This window comes from Ostrea edulis, chromosome 7 (genome assembly GCF_947568905.1).
Source record: "Ostrea edulis chromosome 7, xbOstEdul1.1, whole genome shotgun sequence".
NCBI classification, from domain to species: Eukaryota; Metazoa; Mollusca; class Bivalvia; order Ostreida; family Ostreidae; genus Ostrea; species Ostrea edulis.
In genome coordinates, this window is record NC_079170.1 from 62077552 (window position 1) to 62100694 (window position 23143).

At 34.2% G+C, this 23143-nt stretch overlaps 2 protein-coding genes across 5 annotated transcripts in view; one reads left to right on the forward strand and one right to left on the reverse strand.

The window, feature by feature from the left end:
- LOC130048348 (G-protein coupled receptor dmsr-1-like) overlaps positions 1-18292 on the forward strand; it is a 48307-nt gene extending 30015 nt beyond the window's left edge. For 2 of the 3 annotated variants that reach the window (XM_056144955.1, XM_056144957.1), the window contains exons 3-4: positions 14457-15628; positions 16949-18292. In XM_056144955.1, the coding sequence (XP_056000930.1) occupies positions 15210-15628; positions 16949-17696 (1167 nt within the window). In that variant the 5' untranslated portion in view covers positions 14457-15209 and the 3' untranslated portion in view covers positions 17697-18292. Of the gene's footprint in view, positions 1-7381; positions 7521-14456; positions 15629-16948 lie in introns of those variants that run through there. The other variant, XM_056144956.1, reaches the window with a different exon arrangement.
- Positions 1-23143, reverse strand: part of LOC130048347 (protein MON2 homolog) — a 170916-nt gene that overhangs the window by 103693 nt on the left and 44080 nt on the right. The gene's annotated exons all lie outside the window — the stretch shown is intronic.

Genomic DNA, 23143 nt, shown 5'->3' on the forward strand with positions numbered 1-23143 from the left:
TTCATACAATGGTCAGGGTATGAGCAAACTTGAATCCAGACTACAAAAACATAATAGCAAACATGTATCAAATTGACAAAATATATTATATAATTGTGGTTCTTGTTGAATAGCACTTATGTATTGAGGAATTAGGGAAAGTAACAAATTATGTATTGGGTGGGGGGGGGGGTCATTGTACTAGATATTTTATAAGAAAAACATTATTGTCATTTTTTGTGATGCTGATACACAATTCATAAATGATACCCCAAGAACTGTACAGAAAAAGAATTGCAAAGAAATTTAGACCATTGTAAATATGTCTCAGACCGAATCAAAGTACTTCTTCCTGTACATAAAAAAATCACAACAGAGTAATCAATTTCAATTAGACGACAAGAATATGCCTGAATTTTGATTTATTAACAGGTTTTCAGCCTCCCTGTGGTGCATCACATGTTTTCACAATCATATTTATACTCCTTCAAATAAGATCTATTTTAATCATCATAGATGTTAAGGCAAATGCATTGAAGGAAAACTATTCTTTCATGTGTTGATATAATTTGCATCATATATAATGATTTGCTTATTGATTCACAAACCATTGTACAACTAGAGAGCTTTTTATTTTGATCAGAAAATAAGAAAAAATGAATTATAAAATAAATCTTTCTTCACAGACTGTAAATTATACTCAGTATATAAGGTTAGCAGAAACAGTGCATGGTGCAGTCATTCTTGACACTGCTAATAAGGACTCTCTCCACAATGGGTGTATATATAGAGCTAGCTAGGCCATTATATTCATCTTCTGCCTGACTGACAGACAAACAGTCAAAGAGACAAGTAATGAATCACTTCATGATTATTCTGTCACTGTTCTGACTGCAACAATTCTGGAAAATAATGAATCGGTGTCAAGTATCCCAGAGCTGAACAGAGGGATGCCAAACTACGTCACCCCCTTATCAAAACAGCAACACAAAGGGTTACACAGGCGTGGTCAAATTTCAATGGAACACACAGTTAGCAAAATCTATAGTACCACATTCTGTAATTCAGACGTCAATTAAAAGACAAGACTAGCTCATCTATTATTCATAAAATGATGATTTTTCTTTATTATAAATTTTTAAATTTCAAATTCTTATGCCCATTCTTTTTTTTGCAGTGTCATCAAAGAATTCCAATACGTTTTGAAACACACTAACTTTTTCGTACCTATGAAACACCTGAGAGATTTAAAAATATACATGTTCCAAAAGTTCTAATTGAAGCATGTTGATAAATATGTTTGGTTATCATTACTTGGAACTAGAATCTACTTATTTCTTATCGAGTTAAACCTCATCCAATCTTCAGAATTCCAGACCCACTCTGAAACTTTGGCAGAAGGAATGACAAAGGAACTTAAAAGTAAATAATAAGAATAAAGCACAAGGGAAATTCTTGGACTGAATTTGAGAGATTGATAAGAGATGTTTTTTTCTTCCTTATCTTTGAACAATATTTGATAAATCAAATCTTTCTTTCCTGCTGGCAGCCTAATCACAGCCTCCAATCCTATAAAGTCAATCTTCTTGCATGGAATGCATGCAGAACATATTGGTTAATGTATGCTTAAAGAACCACAAATAAGCTCCTTCTTTGGAAAATTCTCTGTTGTAAATGAAATCTATTGTTACCAATTTTCATCCTCAACAATGCATGGTTTTAACTCATCTGAAAGTCATTTTCTGATAGCGTTCAAGGATATTCAAGTGGATTTTAATTCAAGTGGATTTTAATTCAAGTGGATTTTACGACAAAGGTAGAAATATAGTATCACAACAGCATTAGGCCATTAGTAGATTATCATCCAGGGTCAGCAAAAAATATGGGGCGGGTGGGAGGATTTTATTTTTTAATTTTTATTTTTATTTTCTGAGAAAAATAACAAAGACAAACAAGTCCCCCCCCCCCCCCCCCCCTAACAGATGCACATCATTTAATGCCATATGAATATCAATCTATGCCATTTTCAAAGACTAATTCCAGGTTAAGCTTTAATTTCAAACAGAAATATACCTAACTTCTTCAAGATTTACGCCTGTAAGAATGCGAGATATTAAGAAAACCATAAAAATCTATTTTCTTCATGTGGCCTTTTACTTGCTATACTGGAAGTGTAAACAAGAAGTGTGAATATCGGAGTTGGACATGAAATATTCCGGAAATCGCAAGTTTCGCAAAATAAAAAAAATTGGGGCGGGCCAATTTTTGAGGGGGGGGGGGGGGGGGGGGATGATAATCTATTAATTAAGTTGAATTGGCCTTAAATACACGAGGAAAAATGTACAATATAACAGGGTTATAGTACAATATAATAGGGTTATAGTACAATATTACAGGGTTATAGTACAATATAACAGGGTTATAGTACAATATTACAGGGTTATAGTACAATATTACAGGGTTATAGCACAATATTACAGGGTTATAGTACAATATAACAGGGTTATCGTACAATATAACAGGGTTATAGTACAATATAACAGGGTTATAGCTAGTACAATACAACAGGGTTATTGTACAATATAACAGGGTTATAGCTAGTACAATACAACAGGGTTATTGTACAATATAACAGGGTAATATCAATTGCTTATAATGAATAACTGCTTATACTGAATAACTGCTAATAATGAATAACTGCTTATAATGAATTACTGCTTATACTGGCTAACTGCTTATAATGAATTACTGCTTATAATGAATAACTGTCTCTAATGAACAACTGCTTATAATGCTTAGAATAAATTACTGCCTATATTGAATAACTGCTTAATATACTGAAAAACTGCTTTAAAAGAATTACTGCTTATAATGAATAACTGCTTACAATAAATAACTACTTATAATGAATCACTGCTTGTAATGAATAACTACTTACAATACATAACTGCTTATAATGAATTACTGCTTATAGTGAATTACTGCTTATAATGAATTACTGCTTACAATGAATTACTGCTTATAATGCTTACAATGAATTACTGCTTATAATGAATCACTGATTATAATGAATAACTGCTTACAATAAATAATTGCTTATAATGCTTATAATGAATTACTGCTTATAATGAATCACTGCTTATAATGAATAACTGCTTACAATAAATAACTGCTTATAATGCTTACAATGAATTACTGCTTATAATGAATCACTGCTTATAATGAATAACTGCTTACAATAAAAATAAAAAAAAACCTGCTTATAAGTCTTATAATGAATCACTGCTTATATTGAATAACTGCTTATAATGAATAACTGCTTATAATGGATTACTGCTTATAATGGATTACTGCTTATAATGAAGAGATTGGATAAAAACAAGAACACATTTACTATGAATAAAAACAGTTTGTTTATGGTGCTTCTCTATAAACATGTTTTATTGCATTTAGTATTTGTGTCACATTGATTATATAGTCATTCATTTACTTTATAACTGTCAATGAATACTGTGGAGTCATCATTGTTCGTTGGGGATCGATGTTCGTGGATTTCGTGAGTCACTCTTACCCACGAATTTACATGTCCTTGAACATTTTTTAAATCAAGTAGATCGAGTTATCTTAGTATACTGCAGATACATGTATTAGTTGTAAATAAATACAGCATTTTCTATGATCATTGAAAACCACTTTACATAATGCATACTGCCAGAGTCACCCAAAGCGTCAAATAGCAATTTCAGCATGAAACCTGAATAAGATGACTGCAGGGCATTAAGTGCAGACCAAAAAGCATTCAGCATAAACTTAGCCTGATGACTGAGAAGCATTCAGCATAAACATAGCCTGATGACTGATGAATTTAGCCAGATGGCTGAGAAACATTCAGCATGATTTAAGCATGTGCTGTGACTGCTCTGTTAAAAGAGCGCAGCGCAGACTAAGCATGTGCTTAAGTTTTGTTGTGTTGCATCATATCCTTCAAAAACAGGAAGAAGAAAGTCTGGATCCTCCACAAACATGAAGAAGAAAGCCTGAATCCTCTGGGATTGCATGAAACTATTACAGATAAACCAACAATTTCCAGGGACTTTGTTACCTTGAAAACAAAATCATCAGGTCTCTAAAACTTGGTCACATCATAGTCAAACCATCAGATCTCTAGAACTTTGTCACATCATAGTCACACCATCAGATCTCTATAGAACTTTGTAACATCATAGTCAAACCATCAGATCTCTAGAACTTGGTCACATCATAGTCAAACCATCAGATCTCTAGAACTTTGTCACATCATAGTCACACCATCAGATCTCTAGAACTTGGTCACACCATAGTCAAACCATCAGATCTCTAGAACTTGGTCACACCATAGTCAAACCATCAGATCTCTAGAACTTTGTCACCATAACAACCACACCATCATATCTCTAGAACTTTGTCACCATAACAACCACACCATCATATCTCTGGGAATTTGTCACCATGACAACCAAACCATCATATATCTGGGAATTCGTTACAATGACAACCAAACTGTCATATTTCTGGGAATTGTTAAAATAACTACCAAACTGTCACATCTTTGGGAATTTGTTGCAATAACAACCAAACTGTCATATCTCTGGAAATTTGTCACCATGACAACCAAACCGTCATATCTCCTGGGAATTTGTCACCATGACAACCAAATGCATTTTGTTACCATAACAGTTAACCATCACACCATAAACAATGTACCGAGTAATTTTGGAGCAGTGGAAATTTTACTTTTTGGTGAATGAGGAAAATTAGCCAGAAATAAAAGCACCAAAATTTGTATTCGTATAAATGATACATTTGTTAAATGAAGTTGTGCCCAAAACAAAGCGCTAAGATTTTGAGAAACATCCACTGAATATTCCCGACAACAGAATTACTTGATATATAATCTATCTAAAAATTTGTTCACGTAAAACAAAATCATCACATATATCTGGATTATAATTTACAAACATAATTGAAATATTCATAAAAAGTTATTTAGTTTACTTTTAAGTGCTTGCAATAATGTGTTTTGGGAATAGCATTTCTATACAGTCTTAATTTAAAAGACTGAAAATTTGGTACGTTGAATTGACATTGCAGTTCAATCTTCAGTGCTGAAAGGTTAAAATGTGAAGTTAACTGTTATTACCTTCATATTCATGATCAGATAAATAAATTGTTATGGTTCTAAAACCTATGAAACGATAATCAGGTCATATAGGGAGATTAGGAGAGCATTGTTATAGTAAATAACCGTGATAGCGCTTCACAAAAACCCCAAGTACTGAAAGGTACATGGTGTGATGATTAAGAGTAGCGGTATCCATCCGTTTGATCTTGGTAGATCTAGATTTTAAGATAGACCAGTTCCACACACATCTAAATCATCCCTGAATGAGAACGGAGGTGGACATTAGGGGATTATAAAGCTGTTGTAGCAGTCTCCAATATCACCAATATAATTATAGGTATAACGCTGTCAATAACCCCATTACATGACTTAACCATCCCAATTCAGGGACCAGACAACTGGGACACAACAATCAGTCATAAAAACAATTAGTCAAGTCATCACAGCATTTTGAGGTCAAGGTCATTGCGACTCTATCTAGAAAGGCCATTGATAAATGTTTAGTACATTAAACTGCTTCCATGCATAAACTTAAAGGGGACAATGGAACTGGGAGGTCCCAACCAATACAAGCAATTGTGTGCAAAACAAGGAGTAAAAAATGATAAACTGAGAGTCCTTAAATGGATTGGACTCCATGAACTTCTGGGAAATGGACCAAGTAGGAACCCTCCATAAATTTCTGGATTCAGGCTTGTGCTGTCACTAAAAATTTCAAATAGTTGCTACAATAAAGACATTGTTACATTTATGAAGAAAGATACAGTAAGGCTTCAAAGTCCTTACACTTTAATTTCTATAGTAAGATTTTACAGCTTGAAACATATGTCCCTAGAACTTGAATACCAACTGAAGGTCAAGTGCCACTATGTTAAAATGCTCTCCCAAAGATACATCTCTCTCCCAAATATAAATCTGTGCAGCAGGGGGGAGGCATCTTCAATCTTCATTAGTTCAAGAAATAAGCTAAATAAAAAAACCAGGATGCAATTTGGATGGACAGGAGATAGGTGATAGCCTTAGCCCTATAGTGAACAACACTATAAGTACTAGCCATTATTTATGACAATACATAAAAACAACTTATTATTGTGATTATAAACACACATTGTTAAACAAAGAAGCATGCAACTGTTTACCAAAACAGCCAACAAGCAGATTCTATAATCATGAAACTGAATTTATCTTTGTCGTGTGAGGACACTATTTCAGTCAGCCTCTCTGTCAATAACAGTACCATCTTATGCTCCTGGTCAAATAATAGACAACTTAATCATCATACAATGGGCAAAAAAAAAAGTCAACATTATAAATCAATATTTCCAAGACTTGATCAGTTAAGTCCCCTTCAGAATTGAAAGGAAAATTGTGTAATACCACTGGGAAATAACAAAACTAGGGAAATGAGGGTCAGAGCAGAAAAGGTAAACGAATTATCTGCTTTTGGTGACTGGCAGTCAATTGTTCTATGATGAAAGTAAATGATTGCAATAGTAATGGCTTTACACAGGATCTGTTGCATGTCTTAGTCTATCGTCCTTATTGTTACCTTGCAATCAAGAAATGTGTGGATGTGACAACATAATCATAAAAATAAATAAATAAAGGAAAACTTTGCTTGAGGACTGAATATAACCATCAAGGAGAGAATTTTCTAACGTTGTAGAATGGAATTGTATGGAAGGGGAGGGGGTGTTAGGCAGGGGAGGTTACAAAGGTGTAAAAAAAAAAAATTGGCTATGTTCTGTATTATTCATTGCATTATCTACTAGTGTGTTGTCACTTACAGAACTTCACAATTTCATTCATATAAAAATCATATTGTGTAATTACACATATTTGTTGACCTTAATTAGAGGGCTGAAAAAAATAATTTCTATGGAGAAGCACTAAGTCTTTGTGATGTATACTACATATACTTTTGTCCTAATCTCTGCCTTCACAATGACTCTGTCTATCATGTGTCTATTGCCATTGCAAGTTACCATTATTAACTTTCATTTGTCTGCTGTTTGAACTGCATCAATCTTATCAATTTAAGGTACCCGACTTAATCAATAATTCAGGTAGATGAACATGTCTAAGATCTCTTCACAATTCCTCCTCAATGGGTGTGTTAATTCCACAATGACACCTGCAGTTCACCTGCATGCATTGCTGCTGGCTTCAGAAAATACACAGATTCGAGTGACTATTTTCTGGTTCTGACATCCAGCCAGGGCAGCAGATTGGTGGCTAATTAAAAGTATACATGGTTTTACAGCCACACAAACTCATTCATTATGAAGTTGTGACACTGTAATATGCTCTGAGTGGATGTCAGTCCAGCAACGTAATTATCTGTTACCATAGAACTGTATAAGGTTTGAATTCTGCAAAGGTAAGTTCAGAATATTATTATGATTATTCCAAACTTTTAAAAATTGATTTAAAAAATTAATTTGAGATGATAATACAGGGCATGGACATCATTAACTTTGACGACATATTTTCCAGTAATTTGCCGTACATGGGTCATGTTATGTGAGATAAACAGCTGTGGGTTTTTCCTAACAAAAACTTCTGAATCATTACAATTCTGTGACACATATTGCATGTAAAATAAAATGGTCTATTCTTCAAAGTAACAAGTGAACTTCTGAGCAGAGTTTTCAGTCCAAACAAGAACTGTTACCTGCTTATTGATAATCACTGCTCTATTGATTAATTGCTTTCCGTTAAATTAAATCTTCATCACAAAAGCATGGCATCTGTACCTGCATTCCTCTTGCCGATATTGCCCCCATGAGTTCAAACACATTCCTTCACAAAATCTCTTAAAATCTATACATCTCAACATAAAATTACTGTTTTTATCAAAAATAATGAAAAGAAACAACAAGACTAAGCTTCAGACCCATATGACCACAATAATGTTTTCTATCAATATTTGACCACAATCCAACAATTTAGTCCAATATTTACCATCCCCCATGAATTGCCGGCAAAGTAGCAATAGAGAACCAATAATACATGGTGTAATTCTAATTTGCATCCCGAGTTGTGTGACCAGTAGCAAGTGGTGGGTCAACAGACCGTACTCTGAGCAAACTTAATCATAAGCCATTTGTTGACATGTCCTGCTGGACAGTGTAAAACTTCTGATCCAATGAAAGGTCGAGACATTATTCGTGTTGATTACACAGATAAAACCGCATTTCTGTCTTGGATGTTGATCACGGATCATATACAGGAAATATTTCCTGACTGCGTACGAAAACTCAATAGTCGGGAATTGCAATACAAACAGGTCTTTGTGGAACGGTTTCTGTAAGCAGAGGAATTGGTCAATTAGTGTTTATCACTTTCTGTGAAATACTGTGATACTGATGCAGAAACAATTCAATAAAAAAGAATGAAGGGGTGTATCTACAATACAAATCATCATATTAAGAGAGGAAGTTCTGTAAGTAAAGATTTACTACAAAAACTATCTCAAAGCAAGCGGCTCTCTTCAGATCGTGATTGGATGTTACAATGTAAAAGTAGGACCTCTGTGTATATACTTCATCTGTCTTTACCATTCTTCAGATTCGTTTTTTGTTTGATGAGAATCTAGAGAGTTTTCAGGTCTGTCTTACGATTGATACTGTTAGGAATGAAGGTGTCACTAAACACAAATAGAAAAATAATTCAGCATAAATCAACAGAAAGCGACACAGACAGTTGTACCTATTTCTGACAGCTTTCTAGGCATACATTAACCAATCGAAACAAAATATTGAAACAAATTTGAAATTTTCACCTATCTGGATCACATTGGTAAAATGGTAGTCCATATTACTAAAGAAATAGAATTAACTTGGGAACTAAATTTGTATTTTTTTTATAAGATAATCCAGTTCTAAAACAAGTGACACCTTCTGTCAGGTCAATGTCGATGTAAATCAATGTCATTAACCTAAGGGTCTTCAACAAGTGAGAGCTAAGGGTCTTTAAAATAGGCCTTTCAAACTGAGGATTGTGTAACTATGGCAACAGTAGCTGTCATTAAAATGACACAAAACCTTTGGGCACCTGATCTCACCTCTGGTGTGTCCAGGGGTCCGTGTTTGCCCAACTCTCTATTTTGTATTGCTTATAAATCAGAGTTATGAGATTGATCACTGTTCGTTATCTTCACCTTTCTATAATATGGAAAATTACACTTGTATTAAATCAAATGCATATTAAAGTTTGGTATTACAATGACCCTTGTCTTATCTAGACAACTGACAGACACAACCAGAGATCTTCTCATCAGAATTAAATGTCTGGAATACAGAATAGAATTAAAAGTTTGGTGACAAAATATGGGTACAGTTTACATAGCATTTCAAATTGCTCATATAGATTAGAAAAGTTTCACTTTGCGTTTTAAAAAGAGATGTGTGCAATGTATCTATGTGTGTGTGTGTCTCCCATCCCTTGCTTTTACTTCTGAAGAACCGGCCATTACACTTAGCAATACTTCTAATCTATTTTCAGATCCTTGCCTCTATCTCTTGAGACTCCTCCTTGTACGGTATTGGCAGATCCTCATTTCATGATTTCCACTGCCCGTTCCTCTACGAATTTGCTAACATCCCCCATACAATTTATTATTCCATTTTCCCCAGATCATCAGATCCTTTTAATCTTAACATTAAGACATGTCCTACTTTAATAAAAGACCTAAGTTTGAAACAAAATTGCAATAGTAATCATAACATATTTTGTTGTAAAACATACCTCTAAAATGACATGAAAATCTGGAAAGATTGAATGGTTGGATATTAGTTCTGTCTGTAATAGCTGTGTTTATCTTCATAAACTAATACTGAACTGACATGACAGTTGTCCTCTCAGATCTTCATCAGAATCTTCAAACTGTCTCCCAAACGAACAAAGACTGATTAAACACCATGAAGGCTGTCTGCATAACCTTATATTAGTAATCCATGGGAGATCTCCAACACCTCACAGTGTTATTCAAGGAATCTGATTATAATGGCCTACATCAATCTAATCAGAAGTAGCTAGAAGTATATCAGATGATTTCACACAAATTGATTACCACACCCCATACATAAAAACTCATTACAAGAATACTGGTAGGGACTACCTTCTGATCTAATCTTATATGTAGTCCATAATAATTGTATTATTTCAGCAGAAAACACTTCTAATATAAATGTTATTTTTATGTAGAGTGTGATAATATATATATATATATATATATACATGCAGTCTACTCCGGATATAATGAAATTCAGGGAACCAGCCTGAATTGTTCATTATATCCAAAGTTCGATATAACCATTGCTGAACTACACAAATATTGCTACTGAGGGATTTATTCTAACTTCAATATAACAGATAGTTCAATATAACCAACTTCAATATAAGTGGAGTGGACTGTATATATATACACACACACACGTATATATAGGTAAAAAGATTAAAAAAAAAAAAAAAAAAAGAAAGAAAGAAAGAAAGAAACATGAAGACGTTTAGGAAAGCAGTGTTCGAAATTGGTTTAAAACTTGATATAGACCATGGGTCTATGCCAAAACAAGATGACATTGACCTCATCGAATTGACATAGACCGCAACATTGTAAAAAAAATAACACAAATTTAAAACATTGTTATTTACTTCTAATGTACTTAAAAAGCATATTTTCTTTCCATTTTCATAACAATGTCCTCCTATCCTCATACCGTTTATCAGACGTCGACTTTTGGGATAACTCTATTGCTTTAAACCTAGAAAATCGGCATAGACAATTTGGTCTATCTTAATTATAGTTGGCATAGACCTGTGTCATTTGACATAGACTTGGTCTATCGGTCTATGGTTAATTTCGAACACTGGGAAAGCTTTAGCACTTTCATTTCAAATCTTCAGAAGTTTTAAAATGTAATTGAAATGTAAAACTTCTGAAAATTTAAAATAAATAAACATTTATTCGGTATATACATACATACAAACATACATACATAAATACTTGGCAAGGATAACCCATGAAAGCTCGAAAGCTTATTTCCAATGGGGTCCTTTGATGCACGGATGTTTGCGCTAGGGGGTCATTTATGTGGGAGGAAACTGGAGAAAACCCACCTGTCCAAGCGGGCGACCGCCATACCCTCTCACATACAACCACTGCCGATCACGGGGATCGAACTCGGGGCGCAGCGTTGAGAAGCGAGAGCACTACATCTGCGCTACCCAGACACCTAACATTTGAAATGAAAACGCTAAAGCTTCCCTAAACGTCTTCATTATCTTTTTACCTATATATACTTTTACCAATCATTGCAAAAGTAATTATCATATATATAATAATTATATATTATGATAATGATAATTATCAAAATATATATCATTATTTACAAATGTTTTTCACGCAATATTAACTATGAAGTTACTTTACAATTGTAATACTCATTGTGACGTCATAGTACTCAGCTTGCCTATGTAGTCTTGTGTTACGTTAATTGCTATGATAAATAAACACGACTGAAGAGGACCGTGGTTACACTGTCAAAATATTTCAAGAAAGTTTTTTTTTTAAAAATTCTACTCTGATAAGAGACTTTATATATAGAGAGAGAAAGAGAGAAGATTGAGAAATGACCTTTTTCTGACATTAACTCTCTCTCTCTCTCTCTCTCTCTCTCTCTCTCTCTCTCTCTATATATATATATATATATATATCTCCACAATTGAAATAAGAGTCTCAGTAATCGATATATATATATATATATATATAGAGAGAGAGAGAGAGAGAGAGAGAGAGAGAGAGAGAGAGAGAACCTTTTTCTGACAATACAAGTTAATAAACTGACTTACAATGAAATATTTTTGGAACAATGAAATCTATAATGTCATTTCAGGTCACCCTCATTATGTAATCATATTACTTTTAAAAATATAAATTAGGATATCAAAACATAGATCTAAATAAGAACCTGCACACTTCCTTATAATATAAAATGTGAAGTTCTTTCCAAATGAAATGTACCAAACCCAATGTCATCACCGTCAAAAGCAGGATGGAAACTTCATCAGACATTAAACTGTCAAATTTCGTGAATGCAGGCAGCAGATTGTCGCCACGGTGACAAATTAAAGAAGCTCTGTGAAAGTTCTGAGCTTCACTCTGACAAATATTGTTTTCCTCGTAAAATCAGGCAATTCAATATCAGTTCTCTATACTTCTAGACTGGCTTCCATAAACAACCATAAACACCAGCCAGGTCATAAAACGCAGCAGATATACATCACCAGAATTCATCATACCCTGCTTCCTCGTCAGACTGCAATCAGCCTCATCTCTACCCACAACCTGTCCTAAAGTGCACACTGCAAATATTCACAGTCAAATGTGATATGTTTTCCCTCCACCCTTTAAAGTTTAAAAGTGACTATATGTTCCCCTTTCTTCTAAGGTCTAAATGTGACTATGATACATTTCCCTTACTTATAAGGTCTAAAAGTGACTATGATGTATTTCCTCTACTTCTAAGGTCTAAAAGTGACTATGATACATTTCCCTTACTTATAAGGTCTAAAAGTGACTATGATATATTTCCCCTACTCCTAAGGTCTAAAGTGACTATGATATATTTCCCCTACTTCTAAGGTCTAAAGTGACTATGATATATTTCCCCTTCTTCTAAGGTCTAAAGTGACTATGATATATTTCCCCTACTTCTAAGGTCTAAAAGTGACTATGATATATTTCCCCTACTCCTAAGGTCTAAAGTGACTATGATATATTTCCCCTACTTTTAAGGTCTAAAGTGACCATGATATGTTCCCTCTTCCTTTATAGTCAGACAGAAATCTAAAATTACTTAGTCATCAGTGCAGTCTACAAGTATTGAAGCCTGAGTGAAATGGGGAGACAAATCATATATTTTCTTGGGAAAACACTTTAAAAATTCTACAGGCAGTCACAGTGATATCAATGCCCTGAGATTCCACTGTTAAACTATTAGCAATAACACTGAGAAAATCAAGAAAGTCTGCTCTAATAGAAAGGCTGTTCCAGTCACGGTGAGTGACAATTTGTACAGGAGGACATTTTCTTTTGTCTACTCACCATGTAGCCTTCATACCCGTGTGTTATACATACAGGAAGAGTCCATTGCAGTATATCTAATGTGTCCGGAGTACACAGTAACATATAACATTGATTTGGTGTTAGTCATTAGTACTCAATACACATACAGTATTCTATATGAAAAGCAGCTTTGACAAATTCAGTTACAAAAAACATTCCAGTCGTACAATAGTATTTTGCTCCGGTAATTTTCAGCTTAAGTAAACTGTCGGCAGTGTCTCTATGGCAGCAACATTAATGGGCCATCAACGAACTCTTTTGATTTAGTTTTTGCATGCCAACAGGGTTTTGACCCTTGATGAGGAATCCACATTTTAATGTCCAAAGTAATGGACTTAAAGAATTTATCCAAATACATCATTTATTACTCAGAAGAGCAGATAGACATATCACTGTTCGTTATCTTCACCTTTCATCAAACAGAATTAGACCTGATCATTTTCATTATTGAAGTCAGATTAAAAAAAATCTATTGTAGATAGGTACATATACTCTGCTTTCTTTCCACCATTTCTATGGTAAAAAAAAAAAAAAGACTTGTTTTTCCAAGTGTAAGAGGGGAGACCATTGTATATCTTCCTGAAATGACTAATTCTGGGGCTGTCAGCTGGGCTTTAATTCTCATTATTCAGATCAACCTAATGTGGACAAAATGTAACAATTTTATTGATTTCTACGGAAATAAATCTCAATTCATCTGCTGGTGTCTTTTCTCAAAGTCTTCAACCTTGATGCATGCGGGTCAAAAAGGAATATTTGTTTTGCTTCTTCATACAATGTATAAATAGTGGTGCAGATTTTATAGGCGAGTGTAATTTCAAACAATGCATTGAAGGAATATCATTATGTCAAAGTACTGGTAATGTATTTTTACATTGTAATGGTAATGTTCTGTTTCTATTAACTTTTCAAATTCGGTCCCGTTTCATTAGATCATTTTTCATGTATTAATTACAATATTTTTGACACTTGATAAAACCTTGTTTATAACTGATGTAATTAACACAACTAGCATCCAATCAGAAAAAAGGACTACTAATTCCTTTGAGCAATGTTTTCCAACGATTAGTCTTACAACTATGACAATAATCGGTTATCCAAGCAACTATGACAATAACTGACAAAATTGTATTTGATAAAAAACTTTCAATTCAACCTGTGCTTATTTCATATTGCTTTTTTCCACAGGTTGTGCTTAACCAAAGATAAATACTGCAGAACAACAGAACAGCAGACAAGAAATCCTGCATCGTGATTGGTGGATTCCTGGAATATCCGATTGCCTCAATTTGAGAGAGAGACAAGAAAGATTAGCACAGGAAATTGACAAGGAACCTGACCTTTCCATGTAGCCAATTCTGTGGCGTGCAAATTTTGACCAACAAACCTTGGACAGAATTCCCCCTCCTGTATCATATTACTGAATAATTTCCGACTTCAATCATAATTCTGACGACTGTGACGTGTTCTAGGTACTCAGCCAAACATATTACAAACACAAACATTATAGGAACCCAGACTACGAGAGATCCTCCACAAAACTTCCCACCAACTGAATAAAGGCAGCTGATTATATACACCATAATTACAAGCCTCTTTTTGACTTTGCATGAAACTTGAGACATTTGACCTTCATTGAAGGATTATTTGTAGAAGGAAGAACAGAGAGAAACAATCAAATTGGTACTTTACACTTGTATGGAATTAACCATAGACCAATGAGTGCCCTGTTTTTATCATACATGCCAAAGTAAACGCCATGCAGGTGGATTCATTAACCAATCTGATTGGCCAGCTTAAATAATTCTATCAGTTGTTATTGCCAATTTCTGACATCATTCACAACTTTCTAGAATTACCTAAAAACAGTGGTTGATTTCTTTGACTTTGCGTGGTTTAAACCATTACATAAATGTAAGCCAGGTTGTTTTCACAAAAGGAATGTTACAGAACAATATGAATACATCTGATCTTGTGACAGGGTGGTTCACCACCCCATCTACGACGACAGAAATAACCAGCATCGTCAAGTTCAACCGAAACTACATGAAATATCATGGTTATATTAGCTCTATCATCTGTCTCTTCGGAGTCATCTCCAACATCGTCAACATCATCGTCCTGACACGACGACACATGGTGACGCCCACCAACTGTATCCTTACAGCTCTTGCTATCACGGACATGATGACCATGTCCATTTACTTTGTGTACGCCGTGTACTTCTACATCGTCACGGAACCGCTGGACAATTATCAACATGGCGAGGGATGGATGTACTTTGTCATTGTCAACAACTTGGCTGTCATCACGTTTCACAACATGGCTATGTGGTTAACAGTTTCACTGGCAGTTTTCAGGTAAATTGTTAGCAGTTTTCAAATTTCAGAATGTTTGGTCTCTCTTTGATATTTCAGTACTTAGTAGAATGCTATAGATCATTGTTAACTGTCTCTGATCTTACATTTCACATGGAGTTCACATCTATTTCAATGTGATTAAAAATATCTTCAAGGCAGTCAAAGTTTCTATATAAAGCCAATGCAAAGCAAATTGTCTTTATCCATCAAGAAAGCCAGCAGAATAGTGAGCTCAAGTTTAGTCATGGACTGCTGCAAGGGTTGAAAAATTGATGGAATAAGAAGACATTTTTTTACAAAGAGGACTCACTCTTTGTACACTCTCAAATCTATCAAAGAAATTGTTATGTCTCCTTTCACATCATAACCCAAATACTCATAACTTTTCAGTAAAAACCTCTTTTTATCCAAGAAAACCTTCAATGGATTTACAATTTGCTAGAAACTCTCAAAAACTTGCAGTCTTAAATTTCCGAAGATTATATAATTTGCAAAACTTTTTCTTCCATGATTGAATTTTTTTTCATCATATAGAAATCTTGCACAATATATGCAAGTTTTCCACCAATGAGAAATGAAATTTCTTTAAATATACTCCTGTTACCTCCAAAAAATCTGTATTCACCAAATAAACTGTCATTTAAGTTGTCCAATTTTGATTTCTATGATAGAAATGTTTTGAAAAACTTACACTGTAAGATTTGTCGGTACCCTACATCATATTGCTTAGCTCGGTGTGTCAAACTCCATGACCAGAGCAAATTATTCATATCCAGCTAATGAGTCAGAATATAAAAGATAATTTCAAAATCCACAGAACATAATTTCTAAATATAAAACTCTTTCTTACATTGCATAAATGAAAATAATCATTCATTTAAATGTTGAATATGCGCATAAATTCTGCTTTCATTTATCATACACTTTATAAATTTACATTGGCATTTCTTAAAATTATGTATGTGGCATCCACGAGAGTGGAGTTCACTTTGTGAGTTGAAGAATGGTGTTTGATTTAAGGAATGAAGGTCTATGTGGCGTGTTATAGGGTATGAAAACAATGGGATAATACAAATAATTTTTTAAAAAGATTTATTCATGTTATCATTTTCTGGGTGCACTCAAAGACATCTGACCATTGGATTTGCCAGTTAGAGCAAAATGTTTTAGACAAAATCCAATCAAGTCTTATATTGCCGTGTATTAACTCAAAATGTGCCATATGAGCCATTTTAAAAAATTTCCCAGTCAGCGTTTTCATATTACATGTACACTGTTTTCTAAATAGAACCATTTTTCAATCCATATTTTGATTGACAGGTACATATTTGTGTGTCATCATGTAGTGGCCAATCAATGGTGCAGCCTTAACCGAGCCAAACTGACCATCTTCATCATTGTCGTCGTATCCATCATCCTTTGTGTCCCGAATTACTTCCTGTATCAAGTGAAAAATCTCAAAGAATTTTACCAGCCGGAAATCAACGGAACACGTAATCTCACAGATTCCTTGAATGGGTACTGGATCGAAAAAAGTGACCTTGTCCGCGACAGTCCCCTGTACCAGCCAATCACGTTTTGGATCTATGGCGTGATCATCAAAATAGCCCCTTGTATTTTACTGACGATTCTTAGTACGTTAATTATCATGACCATGCACCAGGCAAGCATACGTCGTAAACGTCTTCTGTCTCAGTCCAACAGTCGTCACAATGAGGAGATGTCGGCAGAACACAACAGAACCACAATGATGCTTGTTATGGTGGTCCTATTCTTTGTGGTGACCGAGTTCCCTCAGGGGATTTTGGCCGGGATTAGTGGTCTAAACGACGTATTTTTTAACGAAGTGTACACCAACCTCGGGGATGTCATGGACCTTCTCGTCCTTATCAACAGTGCCATAAACTTCCTGTTGTACTGTATTATGAGCCAGCAATTTAGGGACACGTTTAAGAACCTGTTTTTGTGTTCATGTGTTAGAAACTTAAACAATGGTGGTATTATCCTAAAGAATGGGATCCATACTAACCATTACAGCACAGTTAAAACGGAAGTCACGCAAGTCTGAGAACTTTGTTAGATATAAATAATTCAGACCTTAGGAAGCTAATGTACTGTGGTCCTTAAAAAAGATGGATAGGTGGGATATAAAGAGACCTTTTTCCTCCATTAATTGTGTACAGTTTTATTCTGTTCCAACCTGAAACAAAAGATTGGCAAATTTTTCTTGCCCGAGCCATCCTAAGTGGATACATATATATCAAACAAACTTGAATTTGTAAAAATAGCTTATGTCCACTATCATTGCATATCTAGCACTCAACTGCTATGCTTATAGTTTTATACTGTAACTATGGCAACTGATGAGAATTACACATGTTACCATGGTAATTACATTGCTTATCATCTTTTTTTGGGGGGGGGGGGGGGGGGAGAGTGATGGGGGGGGGGGGGGGGATTTGTTCTTGTGTGTAATTATCATTGTAACATTCATTCTGAAGTTGAAATTCGGGTCCCAATTTTGTGTAACTTTCATCCTAAATGTTGCCATGATACAGTATCTGTTTATTTATACATCACTGTATTATATGCGACTGTAACTGTTATTTTCTGTGTTAAATTCATTTATGATTGATATTATTAAAATTCATTATCTGCACAATAGTTTTAATTCTTTGCTTATTTCCGTATTGCACTCATGCAGCTGACAATCTCTATGACTTCACCATATATAGCCCATTAGATTACTTAAGGAGTCGCAGGTTACAATTAAGGTATCTGAGGTGTATATAACTACAATGGAAAATGTGATAATTTGCATAATGGCATATTTCAATTATCACTATAGACAGTGTTTCCTTATATTAATTTATATAATTTTGAAATAAAAATATAAAATTGACATATCAGAAATACTGCCTAACAGAAATTGAAATATACACGGCATTCCATGTTAAATACTATAGCCTGCATGCCCACCAACCTTTCATTTGGCATGCAAGTGAAAAATGTACATGTGAAAAGTTGTGGGGAAATTAACACATTAGCCCTTCAATGGGTTCATCACAGAGAAAACAGCTGGGAATGTAAATATAAAAAGTATATCTGTCAATTGTTATTAAATGCATACATTTAGCGACATAAATTCTTTACAAGTTAGAAACATTCAGAAACAAAAATTATATAAACATCAGAAACACAAATTAAATACTTTACTAATCTTTTATCCATGTTTTTAGTCCAAATTTTTGTTGTATTTAGCTGAAATGAGTTGAGTAATTACAAATCGATTTGATGAATTATCTAAAAGTAATTATAATGTGTACACCATATGGTCACCATCAGATTACAGATGTGAGAAACTAGCTTTGGCAAACTACACATAATGACATTCAGATGAGGCTACAATTGATTAGAATAAGATAGTTTCTTGTAGAAATCTGAAAACATATCTAATACTGTGATGATCAAATGCGTGCAATTAGTCAATAATATGTATGTCTAATGAACAGACAACACTTAAAACTCATGTATTATTCAAATCTGGTTTTGAAATGTACTCAAAAATGTTTTGATTCCAATTTGCAATAAATTTCTGATTGGACAACTTCCAGTAAAGACCCTCATATCTCACAGTAATAGTAGGTTGAAAAAACCAACTCTATGTGAAAATTTCGATATCACACTGATTCATATACGATAAAAGTCTTTCCTAATTAACAGTAAATTTCAATTAATCTTTCCCCAAACTTAGGCTTTTATTACCCACAAAAGTACAAGATGATCTGATAACAAACAGCAACAAATTCACAGATTTTTCAACTTCTTCCAAAGACCTCAATCTGTAAGAACGGCAGACATTTTTACAGAACATTCGGTCTACAAGCAGGATCTGCAGTCGCTGAGACAACCTAACAATAAACAAACTTCCTGTAGTCATCTATTTCAGCATCAAACAAAGGATGTCTTTTAAGCCCAAAGACATTTTACACAAAGAAATCATTTTCCACGACTTAAGTCATCTACAGAATGTGACAGCAACACAATAATGATTCACAAGATAGGGTTCCTTTTTTAACACATACTGATAATTGATTTCACAGAGAACCCCAACTCACAGATAAAAATCACAATCACACACGACTGAAGTAAAATCAGGAGAGAATCTTTGAATAATGACAGTGCTATTTCCAGTCGGAACATTGTCAGGAAAAGGTCAAGGTTTTCTCAAAGCCTATAAGGCTGAGCTACAGCAGCACCACAACAGAAGGTAAACTCAGTAGGGACCCAGCCAATAGAAACTCAGTAGAGACCCAGCCAATGGTAACTCAGTAGAGATCCAGCCAATGGTAACCCAGTAGAGACCCAGCCAATGGTAACTCAGTAGAGATCCAGCCAATGGTAACCCAGTAGAGATCCAACCAATGGTAACTCAGTAGAGATCCAGCCAATGGTAACCCAGTAGAGATCCAGCCAATGGTAAGCCAGTAGAGATCCAGCCAATGGTAAGCCAGTAGAGATCCAGCCAATGGTAACCCAGTAGAGATCCAGCCAATGGTAACCCAGTAGTTGGTAACTCAGTAGATGATAACCCAGTCAATGGTAACTCAGCAGATGATAACCCAGTCAATGATAACCCAGTAGATTATAGCCTAGTCAATGGTAGCCTAGTAGATGATAGCCCAGTCAATGATAACCCAGTAGATGATAGCCCAGTCAATGATAACCCAGTAGATGACAGCCCAGTCAATGATAACCCAGTAGATTATAGCCTAGTCAATGGTAGCCTAGTAGATGATAGCCCAGTCAATGATAACCCAATCAATGATGATCTCCTGTAGATATTAACCCAGTATATAATAACCTATAGTCAATGGCAACACAGTAGATGATAGCCCAGGAGATGATGACCCAGCAGAAGGTAAACCCATAGAAGATACCCCCATTCAATGATAACTAACTTTCTTATATATCCATATGTAAAATCTTATTCTCTATTGCAGTCCCATGATTTGAACAACTCGGAATCTACACTGAGTCAAGAAGGTTTCATATAAGTCTAATCATTTCTGGCTCACTACTTCTTATGAGGAAGAATTTTAAGGTAGTTCCACCCTCGTATGACTTATCAATATTAATGGTTGAAAGTGGGAAAACTGTATTGATTTCAATTCAATATAGTTTAATTTAATTAATAAGCAAAGAAAATGTGTATATTGCCACCTTTTTAAAAGATGTCAGACATACAAAAAACAGATGTATAGGTCAACATCAGAAAATTACACATTTTTGCATTTAACAGAATATCAAAAATAGATAAAAAAAACAACAAAAAAACTTGTTAAATTGACAATTTTCTAATGTTGCTGACATTAGAAATTAACAAGTTTTTTTTTTTGTTTAGAAAAACTGCTTATTTATAAATATCTATAAATTAATTATGGATATTACGGAAAACATTGTGTAATAGACAAACAATAGAGGAAATAACAGTATAGGAGTTATTGCCCTTGACAACATTTTTAAAATTATAAATAACTGATTGTCTATGGAAAATAAAAACCTTTTCAATATCAATGGTTTACCAGGTTTTTTCTCTCTTCATTTTATCCAGTGGATAAAATTCCCCTGAAAGATATATTTCTATCATGCATAAAGTTTAATTTGATGAAGATTTTTGCAAAAACCTATGACATCACGCAAGGATCGATCAACCTTAATTAATGATCAATTCTGAATCCCTTTAACCAAGGATGCCTGTACCAAGTTTGGTTGAAATTGGCCCGGTGGTTCCAGAGAACAATTAAGTCGAAAATATGTAAAGACGGATGGGCAGACAGACATAAGGGACGGACTATTGGTGAGGTGAGCTAATAAAGTTACCTGTATAGTAACTGCTCAGTACTATTTATAATGTCTGCTGAATTAATTCATAGTTTTCTTGCAACTGGACTCTGATCTTCAATCTCAATTTACACACATGTTAATAGCCTGGCTAGTGGACAATGGTTTGATATCAAGCTCCTGGGGTTACCATGAGAAAGAGGTGACAATAATCTGTTTTTATCTCTTGTCATTAAAAATACATTCCAATCTTGTTTGCTTAAAAGAAGTAGAGTTTTCTGACAAATAGGCGGCAATAAGAAAGAGGGCATTTCCAGTACGAGTTCTTGAATTGTATCACAAAGCAACCCCTGAGTGCTGGAGTCCCAAAGAACCTGCCCTCAAGGACTTTCTTTTCATGCAAAAGCAAAATAAGCAATTAAATCTGCTTCTATACAAGAGTTAAGTATCTTTAATGTGAGTGTTTCTACAGTTATTTCCCCTTGATAATTTCTAATGACAAAAATCTCTCTGTTCTCTGATATTCTTCTAGGAATATCAAAAGTACATCAACACAGGCTTCATTATCATATAACTTTGAAGTCCAGCACATACTGCCAAGTTTCAAGATAATTGACACATTTTCTTTATACCTATGATTGGAATTTGATGCCTTAAAAGAAATTAGAAACATGACATTTTAAGAGATTTTTGCTTTACCTGTTATATAAGCAGAAAAGAAATGCATAAATATATTCATATTATCATCAACACTGTAAAGAAGAAAGCCAACTGTATTTAAAAAGACCGAGGAGAAATAAACCTACCAAAAAACAACAACAATATCAAACCAACAATCGTATAGTGTTTTCTTAGAAGTGAAGTACAATATTCATTTTGAAATGAAAATGTTTAGAATGCTCTCCATAATACTCCACAAATCAGAAAGAGGCAGTGAAGTCATTTATATAGATAGGAAACTGCAGAGGAAAACTTCAGATCTTTGTTGAGACTGCAGCTCTACTGGTCCACGTCAATAGTTTTGGTAATATATATATAAAGCTTAGTTAAATAAAAGACACAGCATTCGAAAAACAGCTGTATAGACAAATTTCATTCAGAGAACTCAAACAAGATTTAGCTAACTAAAGATTTAACCAAATTGTAATAAGTATTGTAACAGCTTTCCTTTGAGATGACATCTGTATGTACATGTATACAGTAACAGCTATCATGCATTTGGTAAAGAATGGATAAACCTGTTTATAGTAAGTTTCATTCAAATCAGAGAAGGAATTGCTTGAGGAGGAATAATACATCATCATGATGGCTGACTTCCTTTTGAACTTGAAAAAAAATATTAGTAATACAGGTGTATTCTAATTGTACAGCTGGGTACCTCATTAGGTTAACTCATCAACTGCTGATCTGTAGTTCGTGCGTTTGAATCTAGCAGGGGTTTTGACATTTTTTCCCCAGATTACTTTTTACTAAGACTGCATTTTTTTTTAACTAAATAAGGTGAATTTGAAACTTTTCAATTTCAAAATATTGTTGTACAGTACATATCCTCCACTTTCATCCATATCAGCTGTCTCTGAATGTTGTTGGTTTAAACTTTTTAAAACACTATGCCAGATAAACTTTATTAAAGGACACATCGCATGTTTTTAAACTTTTTTATTTTTTCAG